Below are 21682 nucleotides of genomic sequence, written 5' to 3' on the forward strand. Positions count from 1 at the left end.
AACTGCAGGGGCGTGGCGATTTACCTCTCACTTATACTGCATGTCCACCACAAGTTGGCCGGAGGCTCTGATCATTCCCATTCTGGGATCTAGGCTAATAGAAAAGTGCTATCTGGGGTGCTAGTGGTCTCCATGGAAAGAAAGAAAACACTGGAGGGCAACGAAATGCCCTGCCTAGAAGTGACGTACAGCATTTCTGCTCTCAACTGGCCAACTGGTCATACGGCCTTACCCAAATGAGGTGGCTAGGAAGTGCAATCCTAATACTAGCACGTCAGAGCCCAAAATACCCGGTGAACAGTGCATATGACTACCACAACCCACTCGTCTCCCACAGGAACTACATATCTTCTAGAATGGTTTATAATGAAAAGAAATGACAAAACCAAGTGTTAGTGAGGATGTGGGGCAACTAGAACTCTCATACACTGCTGGCAGAAATGTAAGATGGTATAAACTACTTTGAACATGTCTTTGTTTTTCTTCATAGTGAAGTTGATCGGTTATATGGTAAGTACATATTTCTTAAGAGTTTTCCAAATACAATGGTTCACAGCAGCTTTATTCATAATAGCAAAACCCTGGAAACAATCCAAATATTTATCAGTAGATGAATAAACTGGTATATTCATAAATAACAGATTACTTGGCAATACAAATTTTGGCAGTGTCCAGTTCTGTCTGTTGCATTTTGTTTTCACAATGTTATGTTCCAAATTACTCTTCACACAGCAGCCTATTCTATCACTGCAATGTAGTGTCACACTCAAGGATATAGTTGTAAAATCTTATTCATTTTTTTTTTGAGACAGAGTTTCACTCTGTTGCCCGGGCTAGAGTGCCGTGGCGTCATCCTAGCTCACAGCAACCTCAAACTCCTGGGCTCAAGCAATCCTCTGCCTCGGCTTCCTGAGTAGCTGGGACTACAGGCATGCACCACCATGCCCGGCTAATTTTTTCTATATATATTTTTAGTTGTCCGATTAATTTCTTTCTATTTTTAGGAGAGACGGGGGTCTCGCTCTTGCTCAGGCTGGTCTCGAACTCCTGAGCTCAAAGAATCCGCCCGCCTCAGCCTCCCAGAGTGCTAGGATTACAGGCGTGAGCCACCATGCCCGGCCTCATCTTTTCAATAGCAGTTACTTGTTCTGCCTGTGTGGTCCCTCTAAGAAACTCTTGATTTCTTATATCCGGTGACTACCCCCCCACCCCACCCGTGTAGGATCAGATTAAGCCAGCTCATTAAATACCAGTTCCTTCAGGAATTGTGAAGGTCTGGCCGTAGACATCAGCCAGTAAAGTGGGCAAGCAAGCGTAACTCTTTCTCGTGTAAGCTGGTGGTGACCGGGCCATCAAGCTCAATTCACTCGTATCAGGGGTGTCCTGAAGAATGGGGAAAGGTTTGGTCCCTAATGGGCAAATAGCAGACAGTGGACATTTCAGACGAGATCTCTACCCAGCTCTTATAAGATCCTACTTACAAGTAGGATATAGTAAAATCCAAAATTTTCAGTATATAGGTAGGGTCCCCTTCTGTTAGCTGAGTTGTCATAATAGGGCTGTGACGGTACTGAGATGTTTGCCGCCTTCCCAAAGTTTACCTAATATCTTGAAACATACTAGCATGCACACATTTGTTGAGTGAATCATATTAGGAGTTTTAAAACTAGAGGCCTTATCTAACCAGAAAAAAATGTTTAAAATGCTACCCATATGAAAGTGATTGAATACTTAATAGTAATCACTGTAACCTACAGAATGTAATAGATTCCAGTGGGGAAACATCTCTCAGACTTAAGACTAAGAGACAATCAGATAGTATGTGTCACCTGAAGGACAACCAAATCACCTACGAAGTCGTCTTAGGTCAAATCTGAATCTGGTCATGGTTTAATTCTAACTACCAATTCACAGAAATGTTAAACTTACACCACAGGGTTCCATCAGCAAATCTATTGTGTCAGAAAGGCTTCAGAACAACCAACTCAATTTCAACACATAAATTGCAAAAGGTGAAAAGAGAAAGATTAGGGGATACATAGAGATTAAAAGATACTTAAAAGATAGCAATTAATCACAATGTAAGGTCTTTATTTGGATCCTGATTCAGGCAAACCAACTAAAACACATTTATGACATTTGAGACAACAGAAATTGGAACATTTACTAGATATGTGATGTAAAGAAATTGTTTTTTTTTTTTTTCACACGTGGCAATATTACCGTGGTTATGTTTTCTAAGAGTCCCCATTCTCTAGGTACAAACTGTTTATGTAAAAAAATTTGACTAAAAAAGTTCAAGAATAAAATATTGCTCACCTTTGGGCCATTCTTGACATTTGTGAACATGTTAAGTTATAATCAAACTTCTTTCCTGGTGTGTTATGGCAGAGTTTGGACAGTAACATAGAAGAAATGCGGAAATTAGTTATTTTGCTAGTGGTAGAAATAAACCAGTTCAAGTAGGTGAACCTGGGAGATACTTCCCACCATTCATGCAGAAATGCCAGAGGGAATATAGCACTAGATGACGTAATTTAATGATTCATTTTTAGTTTAAGGTCCTATCTAGATATTTCAAAATAAAAATGATTCCAGTGTCTATGACTAACCCCAAGTGACAGTAGCTCCAATCACTATGCTTTATTTCCCAGAACCTGATTTTGAATTTAATTGATTGCAGGAAAGGCAATGAAACTAGTTTGCCATATATCCCAGGGTAAGAGCCTATAAGCTTATATAGCATGAAGTAAAGATCACCAGCTATGGATTCAGACTGCCAAGTTTACAGCACAGCTCTGCCACTTGCTTGATGTATGACTTTTGGGCAAGTTTCTTAACCTTTCAGTTCCACGGATGTTCATCCATAAGATGGGGATAGTGAGACCTGCCTCTTAGAGTCGTCAGAAGGATTAATTAATATGAATACAAATAAAAATGTACAAGTGACTGGTACAAAGCAAATATTCAGTAAGTCTTGGTTATTTATACGGTTCAGAATTTAGGGGTGGAAAGACTGACTTGATCACATTAAGACTTTTCTCTGATGAAAATATGGGAGTACAGAGAATAAAAGAATGTTTTAAAATATTCTCATGTCTGTGAAATAAGTAGCAATGACTATACACAATTGAACATAACACAGAAATTACAGATAGTCACTAGGTGTTCTGAAAATTTTTCCCATTTAGAAATTAAAAAACAGGATGAAATTTGTTCTTAGTGCTTAAGATTTCATTCTAGTTCTCATTATCAAACTCAAAGTTAAAAATGTCTGTTTCACTAAAGATGCATAATGAAAAACCCTGGAAATAAATGATTCTTAAAAATCCGTAATATAAGCCAGACAAATGTAAAAAAGTAAAGCAAAATGAGTTTTCTGATCATAAAATATTTATTAAGGTATACTTTAGGGAATATAGTGAATATAAAATTTAGGTTCACAATATGAAGCAATTTCAAATCCTCTCAAAAGTCAGCACAGCCCTCAATACTCTGCAGATGTAAAACCACTGGTGAGACTCACTAAAAGCAGTTTGACTAGTACAGAAGTGGGTTTTCATGAACATTTACAACTACAGCATCTGAATACTTCTTTTAAGTGCAAAACCACACCACATTACACTAATGCTGCAACAATGCATTCATTATTGTTCTCATTAGTCATTAGTAGTCAACTTGCATAAAACACCAGAAAAAAGCACAATGGAGCTCACAAAGTGGGCCAAAAAATGAACCTGTCCTTGCAAAACACACTTTGTAATGGAAGAGACGTTAAAAAAAGTATTATGCACATTACAGAAGCTGCGTTCATTCCAAGGTCTCAAGTGTCATTTCCTTTTCTGTAAAAATCAAATTACAAGAACCAGGCACAACTAATATTTGGGAGGCAGTGTGTAGCTAAAATTTCATTTAACTAAATTATTCAATGATTTTTAAAATCCCCATAAATCTTTTCTGTCCTGAGGTAGTTGCAAAATAAATCGTAACTTGGATATCAACTACAGCTGAGGCTTTGACTCATTAAAACTAGTTGTTACTGACAGGAACTACCTTTTGATATTTAAAAGACAGTTGAGAAATGGGCCTCTTACTACACACATAAGATGATGGCTATGTGGGAAAGAGGATTAGCTGCTTCAGAACGTGAGAGATGTGGTCCGCCATTACTTCCACCCTCCCCACCCATTTTAGATTCTTTATTGTCCAAAAAGCCACCAGGAACAATACAGTGGAAGTAGACAGATCATCGTCCTTTGCTGTAGCCAGGGAAGAAAAGCTCAAGTAGAGACTGCAGAATCTCATTGGGAATCATGGTGTAATTCTGGCCAAGATCATGCCGGCAGGCAGGGCAGGAGAAAACTTGGGCCTTAAAGGAGCGCTGTAAGCAATCCTAAAGTAAAACCAAGGGGAAAAAAAAAACACCCAATTTTATCTGCGGGTTAAGGCATGTAGAAAAGTACTTAACAACTTATTGCTGGGAACTAGAAACTTACTGTTTGGTAACAAGAGAAACGTACAAGATGAACAACTGTGAAGACCTGAATCTGCACCATGAAAAAGCCCAGTCATGGTTTTAGTTCCACCTCTGGTACACACTGAGACTTCAGGTAAATGATTTAACTATTTTGTGCTTCAATTTCCTCATCCAGAAAAATGATGGTGTTAGAGATTACCTGTGGTTTCCACTAGCCTAATCTGTTATGTCGTATTTTAATCCTGTTCTTTCCCGACAGAGCCCTAGAGAAAAAAAAATCAGCATTCCCTTCCTTAGCACTAAAGTTATATATTTTATCAAATCACTTAACACATAATGGGTCTTTAAAAAATATATTTAGCTGCACTAAATATAGTAAAGAGAGTTAACTGACTCAAGGTTAGGCATGAACTCATAGATAGAAGATTTATTTCCATTTTATAAAAGAAACTAAAGTTCTAAAGTTCGGTCAGGGCACACAACCATTACTTGGCTTGAATAAAACCCAAACTTTCCTTTTACACCATGCTGATAACATAATATTCAATTCATCTGGGCATTCTGCCAGATAGAATCTGTTTTAGACTCCATTAAGTTTATTATTTCCAGTTTGCACTATAATATATAAAACAAGCTATTACATAGTAAAGAGCAATGACATTTTACTTTCTTCATTTTAACCCGTCCTCAATAGTTCTAAACATGACAGAATACCTCAAAAAATATATATTAATATCTGAATTACCATTACTATTGAATTAAAACATGCATTTACCACCGAGATGTAGTTAAATGCTTCTTAACTGGCAAGGTTCCATAACTATCCCAGCTTTATGGAAAAACGCTTCTTAGCTCACTAAAAAAGATTTAGAGAATAGTGTGCCTTTGGGCCTAATATGGAAAATGAGAAAGGAATTCTACTTACTTTACAGACATTGTGGAAGCATTCTGTTGTCACAGGCTGGTAAACTAGCTCCTGGCAGCAGACACACATAAAAGATTGTTCCAATTTTTTCAGAAAATTCTGGAATGATACCCACGGGGAGGGAAAATAAAAATTAACAGTTCATAATACACTAATTCTAAGTGATCAGAAAAAAAGTATCTTAGAGGTTAAAGGGTACAAAAATATAGCGAGATAGAATAAATAAGGCCTACTGTTCAATAAGTAGGGAGACTATAGTAAACAATAATATATATTTCAATATAGCTACTAGAAAATAATTTGACTGTTCCCAGCATAAAAAAAAATGTTTAAGGTGATAGATATTTAATCATCCTGAGTTGATTATTACATATTATATGAATGTATCAAAATTTCACATGTATTGGCAGGGCGCGGTGGCTCACGCCTGTAATCCTAGCACTCTGGGAGGCTGAGGCGGGCGGATTGTTTGAGCTCAGGAGTTCGAGACCAGCCTGAGCAAGACCGAGACCCTGTCTCTACTAAAAATAGAAAGAAATTGGCCAAACAACTAAAAATAGAAAAAATTAGCTAGGCACGGTGGTGCGTGCCTGTAGTCCCAGCTACCTGGGAGGCTGAGGCAGGAGGATCGCTTGAGCCCAGGAGTTTGAGGTTGCTGTGAGCTAGGCTAACGCCACGGCACTCACTCTAGCCAGGGCAACAGAGTGAGACTATGTCTCAAAAAAAAAAAAAAAATATCACGGGCAGCTTGTCTCAAGGTCATTACCTACTGGTTGCCTTTTTCAAAAAGCGGCACTGCACAGTATTCCAGTGTATGAACATGTATTATCTGTTCAATCTTTCACTATTACAAAACTTGAATATTTTTTGAAGCTTTAAAAGAAGCACTCAGCACTAATACTGTGTAGTGTCTAATACCAGAAAGAATCAACATTTATTTTCCTAGGATTATTCTGCAATATTTTGTCTCCATCCAGAAGTCCCATATTTTCCTGATGCAAAATGTTCAAAGTGGGACAAAATTATGAGAAGTAGAGCTACCTAAAGCACATGATCAAATGGATACCCTATACTCTTCAAAAGCTGTTACTGATTCCATTTTACACAGGCTGTTTCTTTTAAACTAGAAGGAAAGGTAGTTTTTTTCTGAATAGTCATAAGGATAATCCTCCATTCAGTTATTTTTGGTAGTAAGGAAGTGTATTTTTTGTTTTTTTATATTAATAGAAAAAGTAGAATTTATAAGAATTTTAAGTTAAAAATTCAAATGCCATATTCTAAAAGATATCTTGATATTATGATGAATTATGAAAAGTCAAGTGTATTATAACAAAGTATTACACAACACGTTAAAAAATACGGCACTTATGGGGAGATGTTGTAAACCCAAAGTTTATACCAAGTACCCTCTTCTCCCTGACAAACTACTTTGTCAATGACCAACATTTCCCTGGACTTACATGTGCCTATAATATGGGTATACGTAATATAGGTATTTTGAGTTTCTACAATGTTCCTAGACACTTATCTACGGTGGCAATAAGAAAGCAAAGTCTCTGCTCTCATGGGACTTACATTACTATAGGAGAGCAGACCAACGGTAGCTGCAGAAAGCTTCTCTGAAGAGTGTAATATTTACGCAGACTTAAAGGATATAAAGGAGGAAGTTACATGAAGACAAAGAATTATAGTCAGAAAGAGAGTATGCGTTGAAAGGCCTATGGGCAGCAACAAATTGAGTGTGTTTAAATAGCACAGAGACCACTGTCGTCAAAGCAGTTTGGGCACGAGAGGGTAGCAAGAGGAGACTACAGATGTAGGTTGGGTTATTCATCACATAGGGCCTTGGGAAGGAGTTTGTATATAAATGTATGTGCATACATATATAGATTTAAAGTCACTGTTGGTTAACACCTGGTTTTTCTGTCTAACGTGTTCCTGGCTTATTTGAAGAGGATGGGCATGAAAGTTGTCCAGGGTGATAGTACATATACATCCAGAGCAATTGTCAGCAATAAGGTCACAGTAATTTGACATAGGCAGGCCAGATCCTGTCACCAGTGGGATATCACCCACAGGGAAAAGAATTTCCGTGTGCACTCAGGTGGCTTTTTCCTCCATCTATATTTGTTACTTTTCCCCCTGCCTACCCACATTTAGAATTCACCTGAGTTATCACTAACCAGCTGTATCTTCTACAACCAGAGAATAATTAGACTGATTAACAACTGCTTAGTGCATTTTCACTTGCTCTAAGTGAAAATAAGTCTAATCTAACAGAGTCAGACTCTTCTTATGCCTGGGTCTCTTGGCTAAAAAGTAACTTCCCACAGAGTGAAATCACTTTTCCTCTGTCCTCTAAACACATAAGCCTCATTCTACCAAGGATAACCCAACATACCACATTTATAGATTTGTAGGCAAAGGAAATGATGATTCCAATATAAATCCAAAAGGTATTTGATAAATTTCACTCATTTCTAAGAGTTTAAAAATTAGAGTATTCCTTAATACAATGACTATCTCTCAAAGAAGCAACACAAAAATCTAAGAGCTCTCTTTAAGTCTAGATAGAAAGCATATATATTCATTAACCCCATTTCAGACTTATAAGATGTTCTAACTAATGCAATTAGATAAATAAAGAGAATTGGAAAGAAGAAATTATTAAGATGACAAAATGGCTTTCAAGAGAGGCTACCAGAGCTCACCCACAATAGCTGTATATCAACACTTTGGAGGAAAAAAAACCAGAAAAGTAATTATATTACAAATGACAAGGGGTCAGTAGCTAATAGATTAAAATTTATAAGCGAAATTAGAAGCATAATATATAAAGCAAGTGTGCAAGGAATGAACAGATAATTTGCATCTGAAGCCTCCAACTTTGGGGATTTGATGAGAAAGCTTTATTTGCCTAATATAGCTTAACACAAAATCCACATAATAACCTTGTGATTCCTTTTCACTTTAAAATTTTATGATTGCCCCAAAATGGGAAAAAGCTTTAAAAATTTACAATATTTAAGTAAATCCATGCTGCCTTATTTTATCCCTAAGTTGAACATATAGGTTTTGAAAATTATGAATTGCTTAAAACTTACGCTACTAGGTAACTTTCAACTACAACAAAAACTTTCCTGGTGAGTTTTAGATTAGGTTGCTTGTGTTGCACAACTAAAAATTCTTCCCAGAAATAGTACACCTCAAAGTACTATTTTAAGTTCAGGCACAGAGAAGTCAAAACCCAACATCTAAGAGTTCAGGTATAGAGAAGTCAAAAACCAACATCTTTAAGACTACTTAAATGTATTGCTTTAGATTATATCTGAAAGGTGGTGGCACTGGATGAGAAAACTAGACAGAAGGATCAAATTTTGACTGACTTGTGAAAAATCATACTTCATAAGAAAATTTTTCATCATTTGTTAAATATTAGAATGTTATTTAAAAAATCTTTACATACTGGTCCTTCCACAAGAGATGCAAGCACTTCATCCCACAGCTTCTGGTTTTGACAATCTTCTCTAATTAGATGCTGCTGTTGAGGAGTTAGTTGGAAAGCCTCAACTGCTTCTGGTGAATCTGATGCTTTGAACATTTTGGAGGCACTTGGACAGTCATCTAGGTTTATTTAAAAAAATGTATCAGCAGACTTACAAGTGGTTCTAAGTAGAACTATGAAACAAGAGTTAACTGGCACCAGTAATGTTCAGCAGGAAGATAACCAGCATAAAGCAACATCTAACTTCCCCTGGAGTTTAGGATACTTATATTTGCTGCTATTTTGGCTCTGATACTATTAAAAATACACAAAAAGATCCATCCTCTACCCCCCGAAAAATTCTTTGCTTTTAATTTCTTATGAGTCTCAATTTATTCTCTTAATATTTGTTTATTACAAAATTTGTTATTAGAATTTATGTTCTGCAATCATTACCTACCATCTGAAGTTGTTGGTCTTTTTATGGCTCCACTGGCCTGCTTCTTTGACTGTCCTTTAGTCTTCTTCCCTTCCTTATCTGAAGGGTAACCTGCTGGATACTGACATGGGGGGGAAGGGGAGAAGTAAAATGTAGATTTAAGCTCCACAGAGAAGGGGGTTCCAGGTCCTGAGAAATTTTTAAAAAGGGGAGGACTACACTTTCCCCAAATCGAAAGACTTTAATTAAAGAAAGGATATAGACATTAAAGAAAAAAGAGTTCAAAGGACAAATGACTATTCAAATCCTGAATTCAGTGCAAAACCACAAAGCTTTCACTAACAGATTCCATTTTATAATACAATGATCTTAGTTTCAGATCTAAGAGAGGAAAGGTAACTCTTCAGGAGTCATGACTAGGTAGCTGAAAGTTTAAGAAAAGTAGAATCTAGGGGCCGGGCGCAGTGGCTCACGCCTGTAATCCTAAGCATCCTGAGAGGCCAAGGCAGGAGGAATGCTCGAGGTCAGGAGTTTGAGACCAGCCTGAGCAAGGGCGAGACCCCGTCTCTACTAAAAATGGAAAGAAATTAGCTGGACAACTAAAAATACATAGAAAAAATTAGCCGGGCATGGTGGCGCATGCCTGTAATCCCAGCTACTCGGAAGGCTGAGGCAGGAGGATCGCTTCAGCCCAGGTGTTTGAGGTTGCTGTGAGCTAGGCTGACACCATGACACTCTAGCCTGGGCAACAGAGGGAGACTCTGTCTCAAAAAAAAAAAAAAGTAGAATCTAGATATTATGATAAATAAGGATCAACCATAGAGCACAACAGATGGTAATCAAATAGATGGGATCACAGTAAATTGTGGAATCAAAAATAAAAACATTAAGTGCCAAATTTCTTACCTCCTATGATTAGTGGAGGTGGGGCTTTTAGAAGACTTAAAATGACTAAATTACTAAATCTGCTACCAGCTAAGGGTTATACTTTAAAGAATTCTACCTATTATTCTGATGTTTTAATGGCTATTTTTTTTTTTTTTTTTTTTACAGTGGGGGAGGTATGCTTTGTGATAATGCTCATGCTTTAAAGCTCTATATGTCTTAGGCCTCAATGACATTATAAACATCAATGATATTACAAACTCATCATAGTAGATGGGATCACATGCTGTGCTCAGTTTCAAATCTAACCTATTTAGAACAATGTTCTGAACATTGGGATCTAAAAAATCTTAAAAATGAATTTGACAAATTTTTTAATATTCAGTTATAAAATGAATAATTTTGGTAGTTATTTTATCAGCTGATGGCTCTTGTTTAATCAGTTCTATGAGTTTAAAAAGAAAAATATAGAAACAGACTTGCACTAGAAGACACACACTCACCTGCCTGGGTGGTCAGACACTTGCCCATAGTTCAGCCCCTACACATGCAGTGTGGGCAGAGCCAGGGGAAATGACAAAGCTGGCAGTCTTTCCGGGAAGCACAACAACAGGGAATGATGGGGGATGAACTCAAATCATGCTCTGAAGTCAGTGTCAGGGACAAAATCTAGGGTATACAGGCAGTGAAGGGGGAATGCAGCCACACCATCCACTATGCACACGAAACCAATAAAGTCTTTCATGGGTTAACAGCTGAACATGGGCAAAGGGGAAAAAAAAGGCAAAGCACTAAAGGTGGTAGCAGGGCAGGGAAGCAGCTTTGCGGGGGGAAGAGAAAAAAGGGGTGAGGAAAAGTGAGAAGGATAGAAAGCAGACCACTCTTATAAGCCACCTCCCCACCCTTCCCCTACCAGAGACACACCCCTGCGCCCTCTAGGATAAACGTCCCTTCTCAAGGCCTACCATACTTAAATTTTATGAATCCCTTTCCCACTTCAAGTCATTTCCAAATTTAACTGGAAATATTTTACTTTTTACTGACAAACCCAGTTTTTCCCAAGTACAACCCTCGGTCCTAGGGCAGGTTGACACCTAGGATGCTACCTTTTTACTTCTTTTCCTTTTGTATAGTTGCATGATCTTATTCCTCACCCCTTATAGTCCACTGATCAACTGCTGTGGGTTATATCCAGAGTTAAAGGCATGTAGATAGTAGAGGTGTACAATTTAATGAACACACAAGTAGTCTAGACAAATGTAATCTAACCTGTAAACGTAGACATAATCTCCTTGACCGTTCTATTCCTTCTGAGGTCCAAGGAGCAGGTTCAACATCATCTCTTCTTAAAAGATATCGCCAAACCAAGAATCCATGGCTTGATGAAATCTCTGGCCAGTATTTCACCACCTAAATCATAATATATCGGTACTAGCTTGAGATGTAAAGTTCAGACTTATTCATAAGATCATCATCATATTAGTGGTATAAGTAAACTTGCCAGAACTAAACGTAGTTCAGAAGGTACCTGCTTTGCTTTAAGAATAGTGAGTGAGTCAAAAATATCCACTGAAACATTGTTTTGACCTTAATCCCTATTAGGCAGTTCCCATGTAAATGTAGATGGCTATAAATTTAATACAGTGACAAATTATGCTAATTGACAGAATTTTGCATAGGTAGATTAAAATGGTGGCAGTAGATGCCCCTATTTTTAAAGACTGCAAATCTATTTTTGTTATAATGTGTTCTGCTTTGAAAATCTATTACAATTAAAATTATTCCAAAAAGAATCCAGGTCCATAACGGCCAAGTTATTTAAATGGTTTCATCATAGAGAATACATACTTAAATCTTAACCCAAAATATAACTTTGCCCTTAGGAACTTCAAATAAGCCTTAAAAGACAAGTATCAAAGAGCGTGCTTTGTGCATCTGTTATATTTCCAGAAAAAGTAGAAATATCAACTAAGATGGCCTACTATTTCCTCTAGCCCACCCATAGTAGTTCCCTGTGGCAACCCTGTCTTGAAAGCCCAGGAAGAATGACAAACAAGATGTCATGCCAGATAGAGCACCTTATAAATGCCATCATATCTGTTGCCTTCTTCAGGAGCATATTTGCTGATCTTCCTCCCTTTAAAACTGCGTATCACTCTGACTGGCTTACCAGCTCTCCAATTCCGAGACTCTGCTCCAATTTTATCATCCAATGGAGCATCACAGTTTAGGGCCAATGCCCTAAAAAAACAAACAAAAAAAGGTCTTTATACCAAGTAATCTTTCTTCTGGTATATAATGGAGTCATTAGCTCAATTAAAAGGTGAATTATGCCTTACCTGATGGTCAAGATTCTATGATTCTTTCCATATTATTCCAGATAATAGGATTATGCTTTCCCCCACCAGCAGAGAAGACAAATCAGTTTTCTGATGTCACCCCCAAGCCAGGGGATTGGTTCTCAGATAGCCTGTAGGGTTCTTCTGAAAGTAATAACATCTGTGCCACGTATAATAGAAAACAACTAGAAATACATGGAATTTTCTTTAAATAACGTTTGTCGAGGGAAGGGAGAACGTTGGAAAACTAAAGCAAGTGATTGTTTTAATAGTCATTTTTGATAAGGGAGTGAGATAAATTGCTGGAATAATGCAGAAAGAAATCCAGAAATATAAATTTGTCATCAAGGTACAAATGATCTTCCTAGGTCTACTTTCCACATTCCAGACAATAAAGATTCCTAAAAGTTTAAAAGATTAAGAATAAGTACAGTATGAGAATATTCTTTAAAGGCCTCCATAAAAAGATAAATTTAAATAAGACTGAAGCATCCAAATGCCTGTGCTAAATCAAGACAAGGAAGATTTTTCTTTTTAGAGACAGGATTTTGCTTGCTGCCCAGGCTGGAGTGCAGTGGCGTGATCATAGCTCACTAAAACCTCGAACTCCTGGGCTCAAACAATCTACCCACCTCAGCCTCTCGAGTAGCTGGGACTACAAGCACGCACCACCATGCCTGGCTGATCTTTAAAAATTTCTTTTTGTAGAGATGCGAGTCTTGCTATGTTGCCCAGGCTAGTCTCAAACCCCTGGCCTCAAGCGATCCTGCTTCGGCTTCCCAAAGGCACCGGGATCATAGGCATGAGCCACTGCACCCAGCTAACAATGAAGATTTTTGGCTGCTTGAGATCACTACATTTTACTGATGACACATAGATAGACAAGGAGGACAGTGAGCTGGAACAAGCACCTGGCTTAGTTGGAACTTCCTTAGTATGTGTATTCACTCAATAGTAATAACTCAATGAGCTTATCAGATGTTAGAAGACCTTTCTTTGAAAATCTAGTCCTACGAACATCTGTCTTAAAATTATTTTTAGTATTTTAAAATACTAGTTTTAGAATCTGTTTAAAATTAGCATTCTCCTTTAAGACAGATAAGTAAAAAGAAAACACTGAGAATACATAAGGTTAAAAAAAGAAGTACACCCAATCTGGTGAAATCAGATACGATACAAAATACTTTTCCAGGGTATAATTCTTTTCATACAGGCTCAAATCAAAAAATAGATCTTAAGACTGTATGAATAAAATGTTGAAGAGAAACCTCTTGACCATAGTTATATTTTAAAAGTTAATGAACTTAAAGTATTTTGTTTTATAAAGTAACTTTTATAGCTATGGTCAAAGAGTTAAAGCTTACCAAGTTATTGTTATCTAAAAGGGAGATGCATTAAAACTCTGGGAGGTAGAAGAAAATATAGCCATCAACTCTAGGGTTAGAATTACGTCTTACTTATGGAATACTTATGAAGATATACATACTATATCTTCTTAAAGAACTAGGATAAGTACTGCCTTCATGTCACTGAGTGGAATGCTTTAAACACTCACAGATACCTTCAGTTAATTACTGCCACCTCCAGCTGGCACTGTCAACTCACTCTGGCTTCAGGTAAGTATACAGGCTATTCAAGTACATGAAGAGTACAAGAGGATGAAACTAGGCAAAACAGCAATAAAGCTCTTGCTTTACTCTATCTGCAGCTCAAACCATTCAGTTGTCTCTAACTGCCCTGATAAAGGATGGCCAAATTACCTTGCTGAACTCTTCAGTTTCTTAAAAGTTGAAGAGCTAAGAAGAAATAGGACTAAATTTCTCAGAAGCAAGAAGGTGTCAAATTACCTCTTAGCAAAGAAGCAAAAATGAACTGAACCATATACTTTTTGGCAAAGAGTATACTATGGGTCAGAGCTAAGGGCCTTTCACCTCACTTTTCATCTTTGTAAGACATAGGTACCTTTGCCTAAGAGGTCTTAAAATCACAAGGCGTATTCCCAGCGTAATGTATAAAGTGACCGGATGTTAAAGTCTCTATAAGTCAACCCTAAATTGTTTTGAGTTAATATTTCATTTTCACTACCCTCTAACTTTAATAGCAAAGATTTTTCCTGCTTGTCAGTTATTTTCTAATGAGACTGTAAGAGTACTTACTAGATTGTCTGAAAGCTTGAAAAGTACCTAACATGTACATTACAAGGGTGGGTAGTTATGAAAGAAGTTTCATTCAAGCAAAATAATTATTACAGGGAAAATATTTTCAGATTTGACAACTTGAAAAGGCCCTTTTGCAAATTCAAGATACATTTTCGTTGACAAAAGCACAAAGTATTCCTTTTAAGATCATTCCTCTTGAAGAGCTGCTTTCTTGCTAGATAAAGAACAGCTAGGACTGGACTCCTGCCTCAGGAACGTTTTCACCAGCAAATCTGACCTGTCTCCTCTGCTGGTTCAGTAAAAATAATCCTACTGTCAGAAATAATATAGAAGTCATAAAAACAGATTCTTTTTAACTTGGTATGCAATAAAGTCTTGAAAGAATTGTATCCTTTACTTCACACGGTAATCAGAAATTAAGGGGACACTACTTAAAACCGAGTGAATCAGACCAAAGTGAAAAATACTCACTTTTACTCAATTCATAAAATACTCTTAATAGGATATAATAAATTTTAACTTTATGAAATGATCACAAAATTTTCAGTATGATAAATTATAATGCAATCTTTGATATCTGATGATTTGGGTTACTTATCTATTATTCATGCTGGCAGTAGCATTCACTGACAAAATGAAACTTTTTGGAAGTTATTAAATTTTCTGTTCCCATGGGAGTTGGGATATCGATATTTCTATAGAATAAAGGTCAGTACAAGGTGGCTTTTTTTAATGCCTTAAAGGGATTTAGTTAGAAAAAAAATCACTTTTGTAACTAAATGAATATTCCCTTTTATAATACTTAGAAGATACATTATTGGTATAAATCCTAAAAGCACCTTGAGAGCACAGATCTGATTAAGTTATCTGATATGTCACTTACGCACATAAATGTGGCTCCCCTATTTCACTCAAGCGAGTCTCCTCTAAAAAGAAGTTTGGCACTTTAAAAGTTAAATCTGCGTTGAGCAGAACATATCACTTTAGCTTTGACCTATGAGATAGTAGACAAGCCACCTTGTCCTCAATTTCTCTTAAATTGTTATATATAGCTCCCTTCCTTCAGAGGCATCAACAAGTTTTCAAATGCATAGCACATATATTAAGACTGGGAATTATGCCATTTAAAAAATAACAGTATGAAGAAATAAGTTAGGATGACTATAATTATATAATCAGGCAAAGAATTTTAATTTCAGTTCTTTAACTCCCAATGTAAGATTCTCCCTCACAGTTTAAGTTACAAATTATAATCCTATAATCAAACTTTTATATAATGGCATATCTAAATTTTAAGTAGTCTTTACAGTAGTACCTGTTCATATTTGTTAATGTTTGATCAGCTGATGGTGCACCAATTCTTTTATTGCCGGCCAAATTTTTACCACCACTTCCAGTGTATGTGAATTCATCACCTCGGTCCTGTAGGAGAAGATTTTCTGCATTAAGACACCTAAACTCAAGTATTTCATCAATTCTTATCTCAGAGTCAAAATATTTGGTTAGGACGTTTTGAGTTGACATGTTCTCTTCAGGTATCTACCAAAATAATGCAAAATTCAAATGCAATCTTATGTGAAGTACACCAAGTTATATCACTTAACCCAAAGTTTTCACTTTAAATTATAATTTCCAACATCTCCAAACATGGCTATTCTCATATACGTAGTCAAAAATCTATAGGATGTTATAAGATAAGGTCTTATGGGTTAGAAATATTTAATTTAAAATAATCTTATCAATACTAGCTTATAGGTCCTTCATATATATTATTACTTTGATAAATGCTCAATAACTGAATTCCCAACTGCCATCTATACCATACCTAAGTTTCCTGCCAAATTTCAAATTCTGATGTTGATACTAAGTTTTATAAAGCAAGTTTACCTAAAAACCTCATTAAAATTCTAATAGCATAGTAAGTTCTTTAACATTTCATATTCTATGGTTCATCCATATTACATTTAGGTAAAATAATCATCTAACATTAAAAAGAAATCTGGAGAGAAATTTGAAAACTAAAAAGCAGTATAAAGTGCCTATTAAATGTAAAATAAAAAATATGCCAAAAGAAAATGTTATATAAACTAGCTCTACAATCATTTTGGTAGTAACTAGAAATTTATATGGATATTAAGTCCCTACCTGATTCAGTACTCAAATTGAGAAAACTATCAGTATGCAATAAATTCTACTAACACTAAAAAGTGATTCTTCTTTAATGAAAGATCATTTTAATTAGTTCAGATGGAACTTCAGACAATGACATTTTCGCTACTAAATTCTTACTTGTTATAGAAGTCAGTTATTTACATCTTGTTTTTCTTTTGGATTAAGAGCCACAACTAAAATCATATAGTTTGAAAAATGTTTTTATTGGTCCAAAAACCTTGAATATCCCATACCGAGGTCTATATTTTTAAAAACAGTATTAAGGAATTACATCTTTAGTGTGTATTCTTTTTTTGAGACAGAGTCTCACTCTGTTGCCTGGGCTGGAGTGCCGTGGCATCAGCCTAGCTCACAGAAACCTCTCACTCCTGGGCTCATATGATTCTCCTGCCTCAGCCTCCTGAGTAGCTGGGTCTACAGGCACGCGCCACCATGCCCGGCTAATTTTTTCTATTTTTAGTTGTTTGGCTAATTTCTTTCTATTTATAGTAGAGACGGGGTCTTGCTCTTGCTCAAGCTGGTCTCGAACTCCTGAGCTCAAGTAATCCTCCCGCCTCGGCCTCCCAGAGTGCTAGGATTACAGGTGTGAGCCACCGCGCCCAGCCTTTAGTGTGTATTCTATGTAAAGGAATTCTAATAAATAAGTACATCTATTATAGAATAGTTGAGAGTCAAAAACAGTTTTCCACAAGGTATCTGTATTGACTCCACATTAATTCTATCAACTTTTCATGTTATATATCATGGGAGTGCTATAAAGAAAAAGTAGAAACTAGGGAGCATAAGAGCAACCTAAGCTAAATAGTATTTAAAACATAAAAACATTGTTTTTGAAGCAGCGAATATCAAGTAACATGGTTAAAATTCTATGCCATTAACTCATTTATATTTAATCATTACACAAATAAAAACCTTGAATTATCATAAGGATATAAGAGAATTGCCAGACTGTCAGAGCTCAGCCAGTATCATCTTAGACTATTTTGCCTACGAAAAAATGATCAGCCTAAATATGTTGCATCTTCTAGTCCATGATCCACTAAATTGTGCCCCTGTGAGGCAGAGGCCTAAACAAGGTTGCTACCTGAAAAGAGCTCACATAAAGCAGCTACATCCACACAAGGGACATGGTGCTGTCCTGGAATACTCAATTCTTGTATTTTCCAACCTCTGTTTTTCTCCCAAGGTGCTAAAGCAGTGCCTAAGACAACAAACTGTATGCTCCATTCCTGCCATCACCCTTATCAGATAGAAGACCATCTCAATCTTCTCAAACTCCCCACGAAAGACTACCAGATAGGCCAGACACGGTGGCTCACACCTGTAATCTCAGTACTCTGGGAGGCTGAGGAAGGAGGATCATTTGAGCTCAGGAGTTCGAGATCAGCCTGAGCAAGAGACCCCATCTCTACCAAAAAAAAAAAGAAATTAGCTGGACAACTAAAAATATATAGAAAAAATTAGCCGGGCATGGTGGCGCATGCCTGTAGTCACAGCTACTCGGGAGGCTGAGGCAGAAGGATCGCTTGAGCCCAGGAGTTTGAAGTTTCTGTGAGCTAGGCTGATGCCACGGCACTCTAGCCCGAGCAACAGAGTGAGACTCTGTCTCAAAAAAAAAGACTACCAAATAAATCATTCTAAAGCACAATTAAGACCATTAAGCTTTTCCCAGACTCCTTTAATAATTCCTTAATTCAAGGCAGTCTAGAATATATCCTCAATTTTTGCCAGTTTCTCTCACAATACCCTTTACATGCCTACAAGACCGAGTACTACCACTACCACTGATAACACCTATCTAGCACTTACTGTGGTGGAGGGAAGGGTTAGGCGAAGCATTTTACACATAATTAATTCATTTAACCCTCTTAGCAAGCCTATGAAGTATTATAAACTCTATTTTACAGATGAGGCGGAGGTTCAGTAACTTGCCTAAGGCCATATAGCTAGGAAGAGATGGCTTCATGCTCCAGGGCACAAACCCAAAACAGCATGGCTTCAGAGTTTCTTCCTGATCACTGAGCAAACTACTTCTCAGGAAAACTGAGAAGATGCAGATCATATTTGTGGGTTCTCATTTCTCAAGATGCCCAAACAGGGCACTACAACTAGCATTTGATTAATTCTCAAGTTACTAGACTAAAATATTAATTCAACTGTCAGCAAGTACTCAAGAGTTTCACGTCCATTCATCCAAACAGAACAAAGATCACTGGCTCCATGAAAGTTATACCAAATTAAAGGCTTCAGAACAAATTTTTTCTTGAATAAGAAAAGCTTATTCAGGCTTCCCTCACCTACTCCTGTAGATATGACTTGCCTATAAAACAAAGATCTAGTTTATAAATATTTACTGCAGCTTTAGCCATAATAGCTAAGAATTGGTTTGTGATACTACACTATATACAGTTTTGGAAGGTGTCACCATTGCCAGCACAGGATCTCTGTGTTTCTAATGCTGCATGTGAATCTACAATTATCTCAAAATAGTAAGTTTAATTAAAAAAATATGCTCTACAGAGAATGTATTTTTCTTATCAATTACCAAATGCATTATAAGTCGAATTAGCACATGTCTAGATTAGACAATGCCAATTGATTTACCTTATAACTTGTATATAACTGATCACTTCAACATAAAAGCGATGCTAAAAAGAGATAGTATTTGATGTATCCTAGACAAAGCTTCTGTATTTTACTGAATGATCAAGGAAAGTTCTAAAGAACACGGCTGTATCATGACTTACTACTTCATCTGCAAATCCACCAGCCAGGACAAGAGAATAAGCCCCATCATTACTTCGACCATGAATTCCACCAACATGGGGTCTATGAACACCTGCTTCGCTCACCTATAAAGTAAATAAAGAGAGTCTCAAAATACCTCTGAACAGTTAAGTAACATTTACAAAATGCTTTCACATACATTATTGGTATCTAAATGCCCAATAACTGAATCTCACCCAGAGTTCTACCTTGCTCTCTTATTTAGTTCTCCCCCAAATATATCCTTTAGGTCAGCTGATAACTCTAGAACTGACTGGGCCTAGAATTCTGAGTTTTACAATAAATAATCATACCAGCTCTCCTTTCCTTTATTTCTTGTCTTTAATTATGGCCCTGTTCTCTGCCTTTTTGCAAAGTCAAAAATGCAGAAGTGGCCAGGGGCAGTGGCTCGCGCCTGTAATCCTAGCACTTTGGGAGGCCTAGGAGGGAGGATCGCTTGAGCCCAGGAGGTTGAGACCAGCTGGGCAACACAGCAAGATCCCCATCTCTATAAAAGATAAAAAAAAATTAGCTGGGCGTGGTGGTGCATGAGTTTAATAATCCTAGCTGCTTGGGAGGCTGAGCCAGGAGGACTGCTTGTGCCCAGGACTTTGAGGTTCCAGTGAGCTGTGATCATGCCACTGTACTCTAGCCTGGGAAACATAGCAAGACCCTTTCAGGAAAAAATAAAAAATAAAAAGATGCAGGAGTTATTTTAGCCCCATTCTTCTTCCTTAGTCCTCAAACCCATTTGGTCACAAGGACTGCTGATTGTACCTTCTAAATTTCTCAAATCTGTCTTTTTCTACTTCCACTTCTTAGTCTGAATCATGAATACTTACAAGAGACCCTTTTTCACTGCCTCCAGTTTTACTTCTTCAAACTCAGTCTATCACAAACAGAATGATACTTTCAAGAACAATTTTGCTTTTGACTTTCAACTGCTTAATATATATTAAATGGTCCCACAGTATCAAGCTCAAGTTAGGCATTATACATTACCCTCTTTCAATCTGGCTCCTATTTTCCCAGCCTTATCTCTAGCTTTTCCTTCATGAAACCTATGTGCTTGCGCCCAAACTATTTAATGTAACCCAAACATACTACCCATTTCTAGTTTACTCATACTATCTACTCCAATGGCCAACTGCTTTTCCCCATATATCTTTAATTCTGCCTCACTGAAATAAGCATTACTCCTTTGTGTACTTCAAACTCCCTGAGAAAGGTACTGTAGTTCATCTGTCATACAATTGTTCCCGGCAGAGTAAAGAAAGCTGAAATTCAAGTTTGCACAGTGGGCTTGGGAAAAGGTGGCATTTTAGAAGCCAAGCAGAAGCTGGTAAGAGCAACAGAACCTGGAAAGGCTTAGCCCTTAGAAACAGCAGACACTTCAGCAGAAGATAGGGCTATTTGATTTCCCCACTTCAATAACCCTGGTAAAAATAATCTATTTTTCTGAATCTTCCTTACTTCCTAAAGAGCAAATCCACCCTACTAGTTGCTCAGGTAAATAACCTCATGGTCATTTAGACCATATAAGAGGCTTTCAGAGTTTGGAAACAAGTAAGTGACAGAGGGGTTTAAAAACAAAAAAAGCAAAAAATAAGGCAACTATAATAAAAATACATTAAGTGTATTTTTATTGTGTTTATAGTATTATATTCTCTATATTGCATTTTATTGTATTTATAGATCCAAAGTCATAATACTGTAAACACTGAATACTGATTCAACAAAAATTACAACACAACTATTGCAAGAATTAGAGGTCACAGAGCATTAAACTAAAGGGTCATCTTCCATAGAAGTTAATAAACTCCAATATAGAGAAAAAAAAGTATAAGCATCTTATTTAGAAATAAGAAGGTAAATCCAGGGCCTGGCGCGGTGGCTGACGCCTGTAATCCTAGCACTCTGGGAGGCCAAGGCGGGCAGATTGTTTGAGTTCAGGAGTTCGAAACCAGCCTGAGCAAGAGCGAGACCCTGTCTCTACTAAAAATAGAAATTAATCGGACAACTAAAAATATATAGAA

At 37.0% G+C, this 21682-nt stretch overlaps 1 protein-coding gene across 1 annotated transcript in view; it reads right to left on the minus strand.

The window, feature by feature from the left end:
• Window positions 1–3375: 3375 nt before the first annotated feature.
• Window positions 3376–21682, minus strand: part of UHRF2 (ubiquitin-like with PHD and ring finger domains 2, E3 ubiquitin protein ligase) — an 81081-nt gene continuing 62774 nt past the window's right edge. The window contains exons 9-16 of the mRNA XM_012647404.1: window positions 19628–19732; window positions 16024–16130; window positions 12289–12451; window positions 11480–11620; window positions 9347–9446; window positions 8869–9026; window positions 5403–5501; window positions 3376–4393 (exon numbers count right to left, since the gene is read on the minus strand). Coding sequence (XP_012502858.1) covers window positions 4247–4393; window positions 5403–5501; window positions 8869–9026; window positions 9347–9446; window positions 11480–11620; window positions 12289–12451; window positions 16024–16130; window positions 19628–19732 — 1020 coding nt within the window. The 3' untranslated portion in view covers window positions 3376–4246. The remainder of the gene's footprint in view (window positions 4394–5402; window positions 5502–8868; window positions 9027–9346; window positions 9447–11479; window positions 11621–12288; window positions 12452–16023; window positions 16131–19627; window positions 19733–21682) is intronic.

This window comes from Propithecus coquereli, unplaced genomic scaffold (genome assembly GCF_000956105.1).
Source record: "Propithecus coquereli isolate 6110/MARCELLA unplaced genomic scaffold, Pcoq_1.0 Scaffold267, whole genome shotgun sequence".
NCBI lineage: Eukaryota > Metazoa > Chordata > Mammalia > Primates > Indriidae > Propithecus > Propithecus coquereli.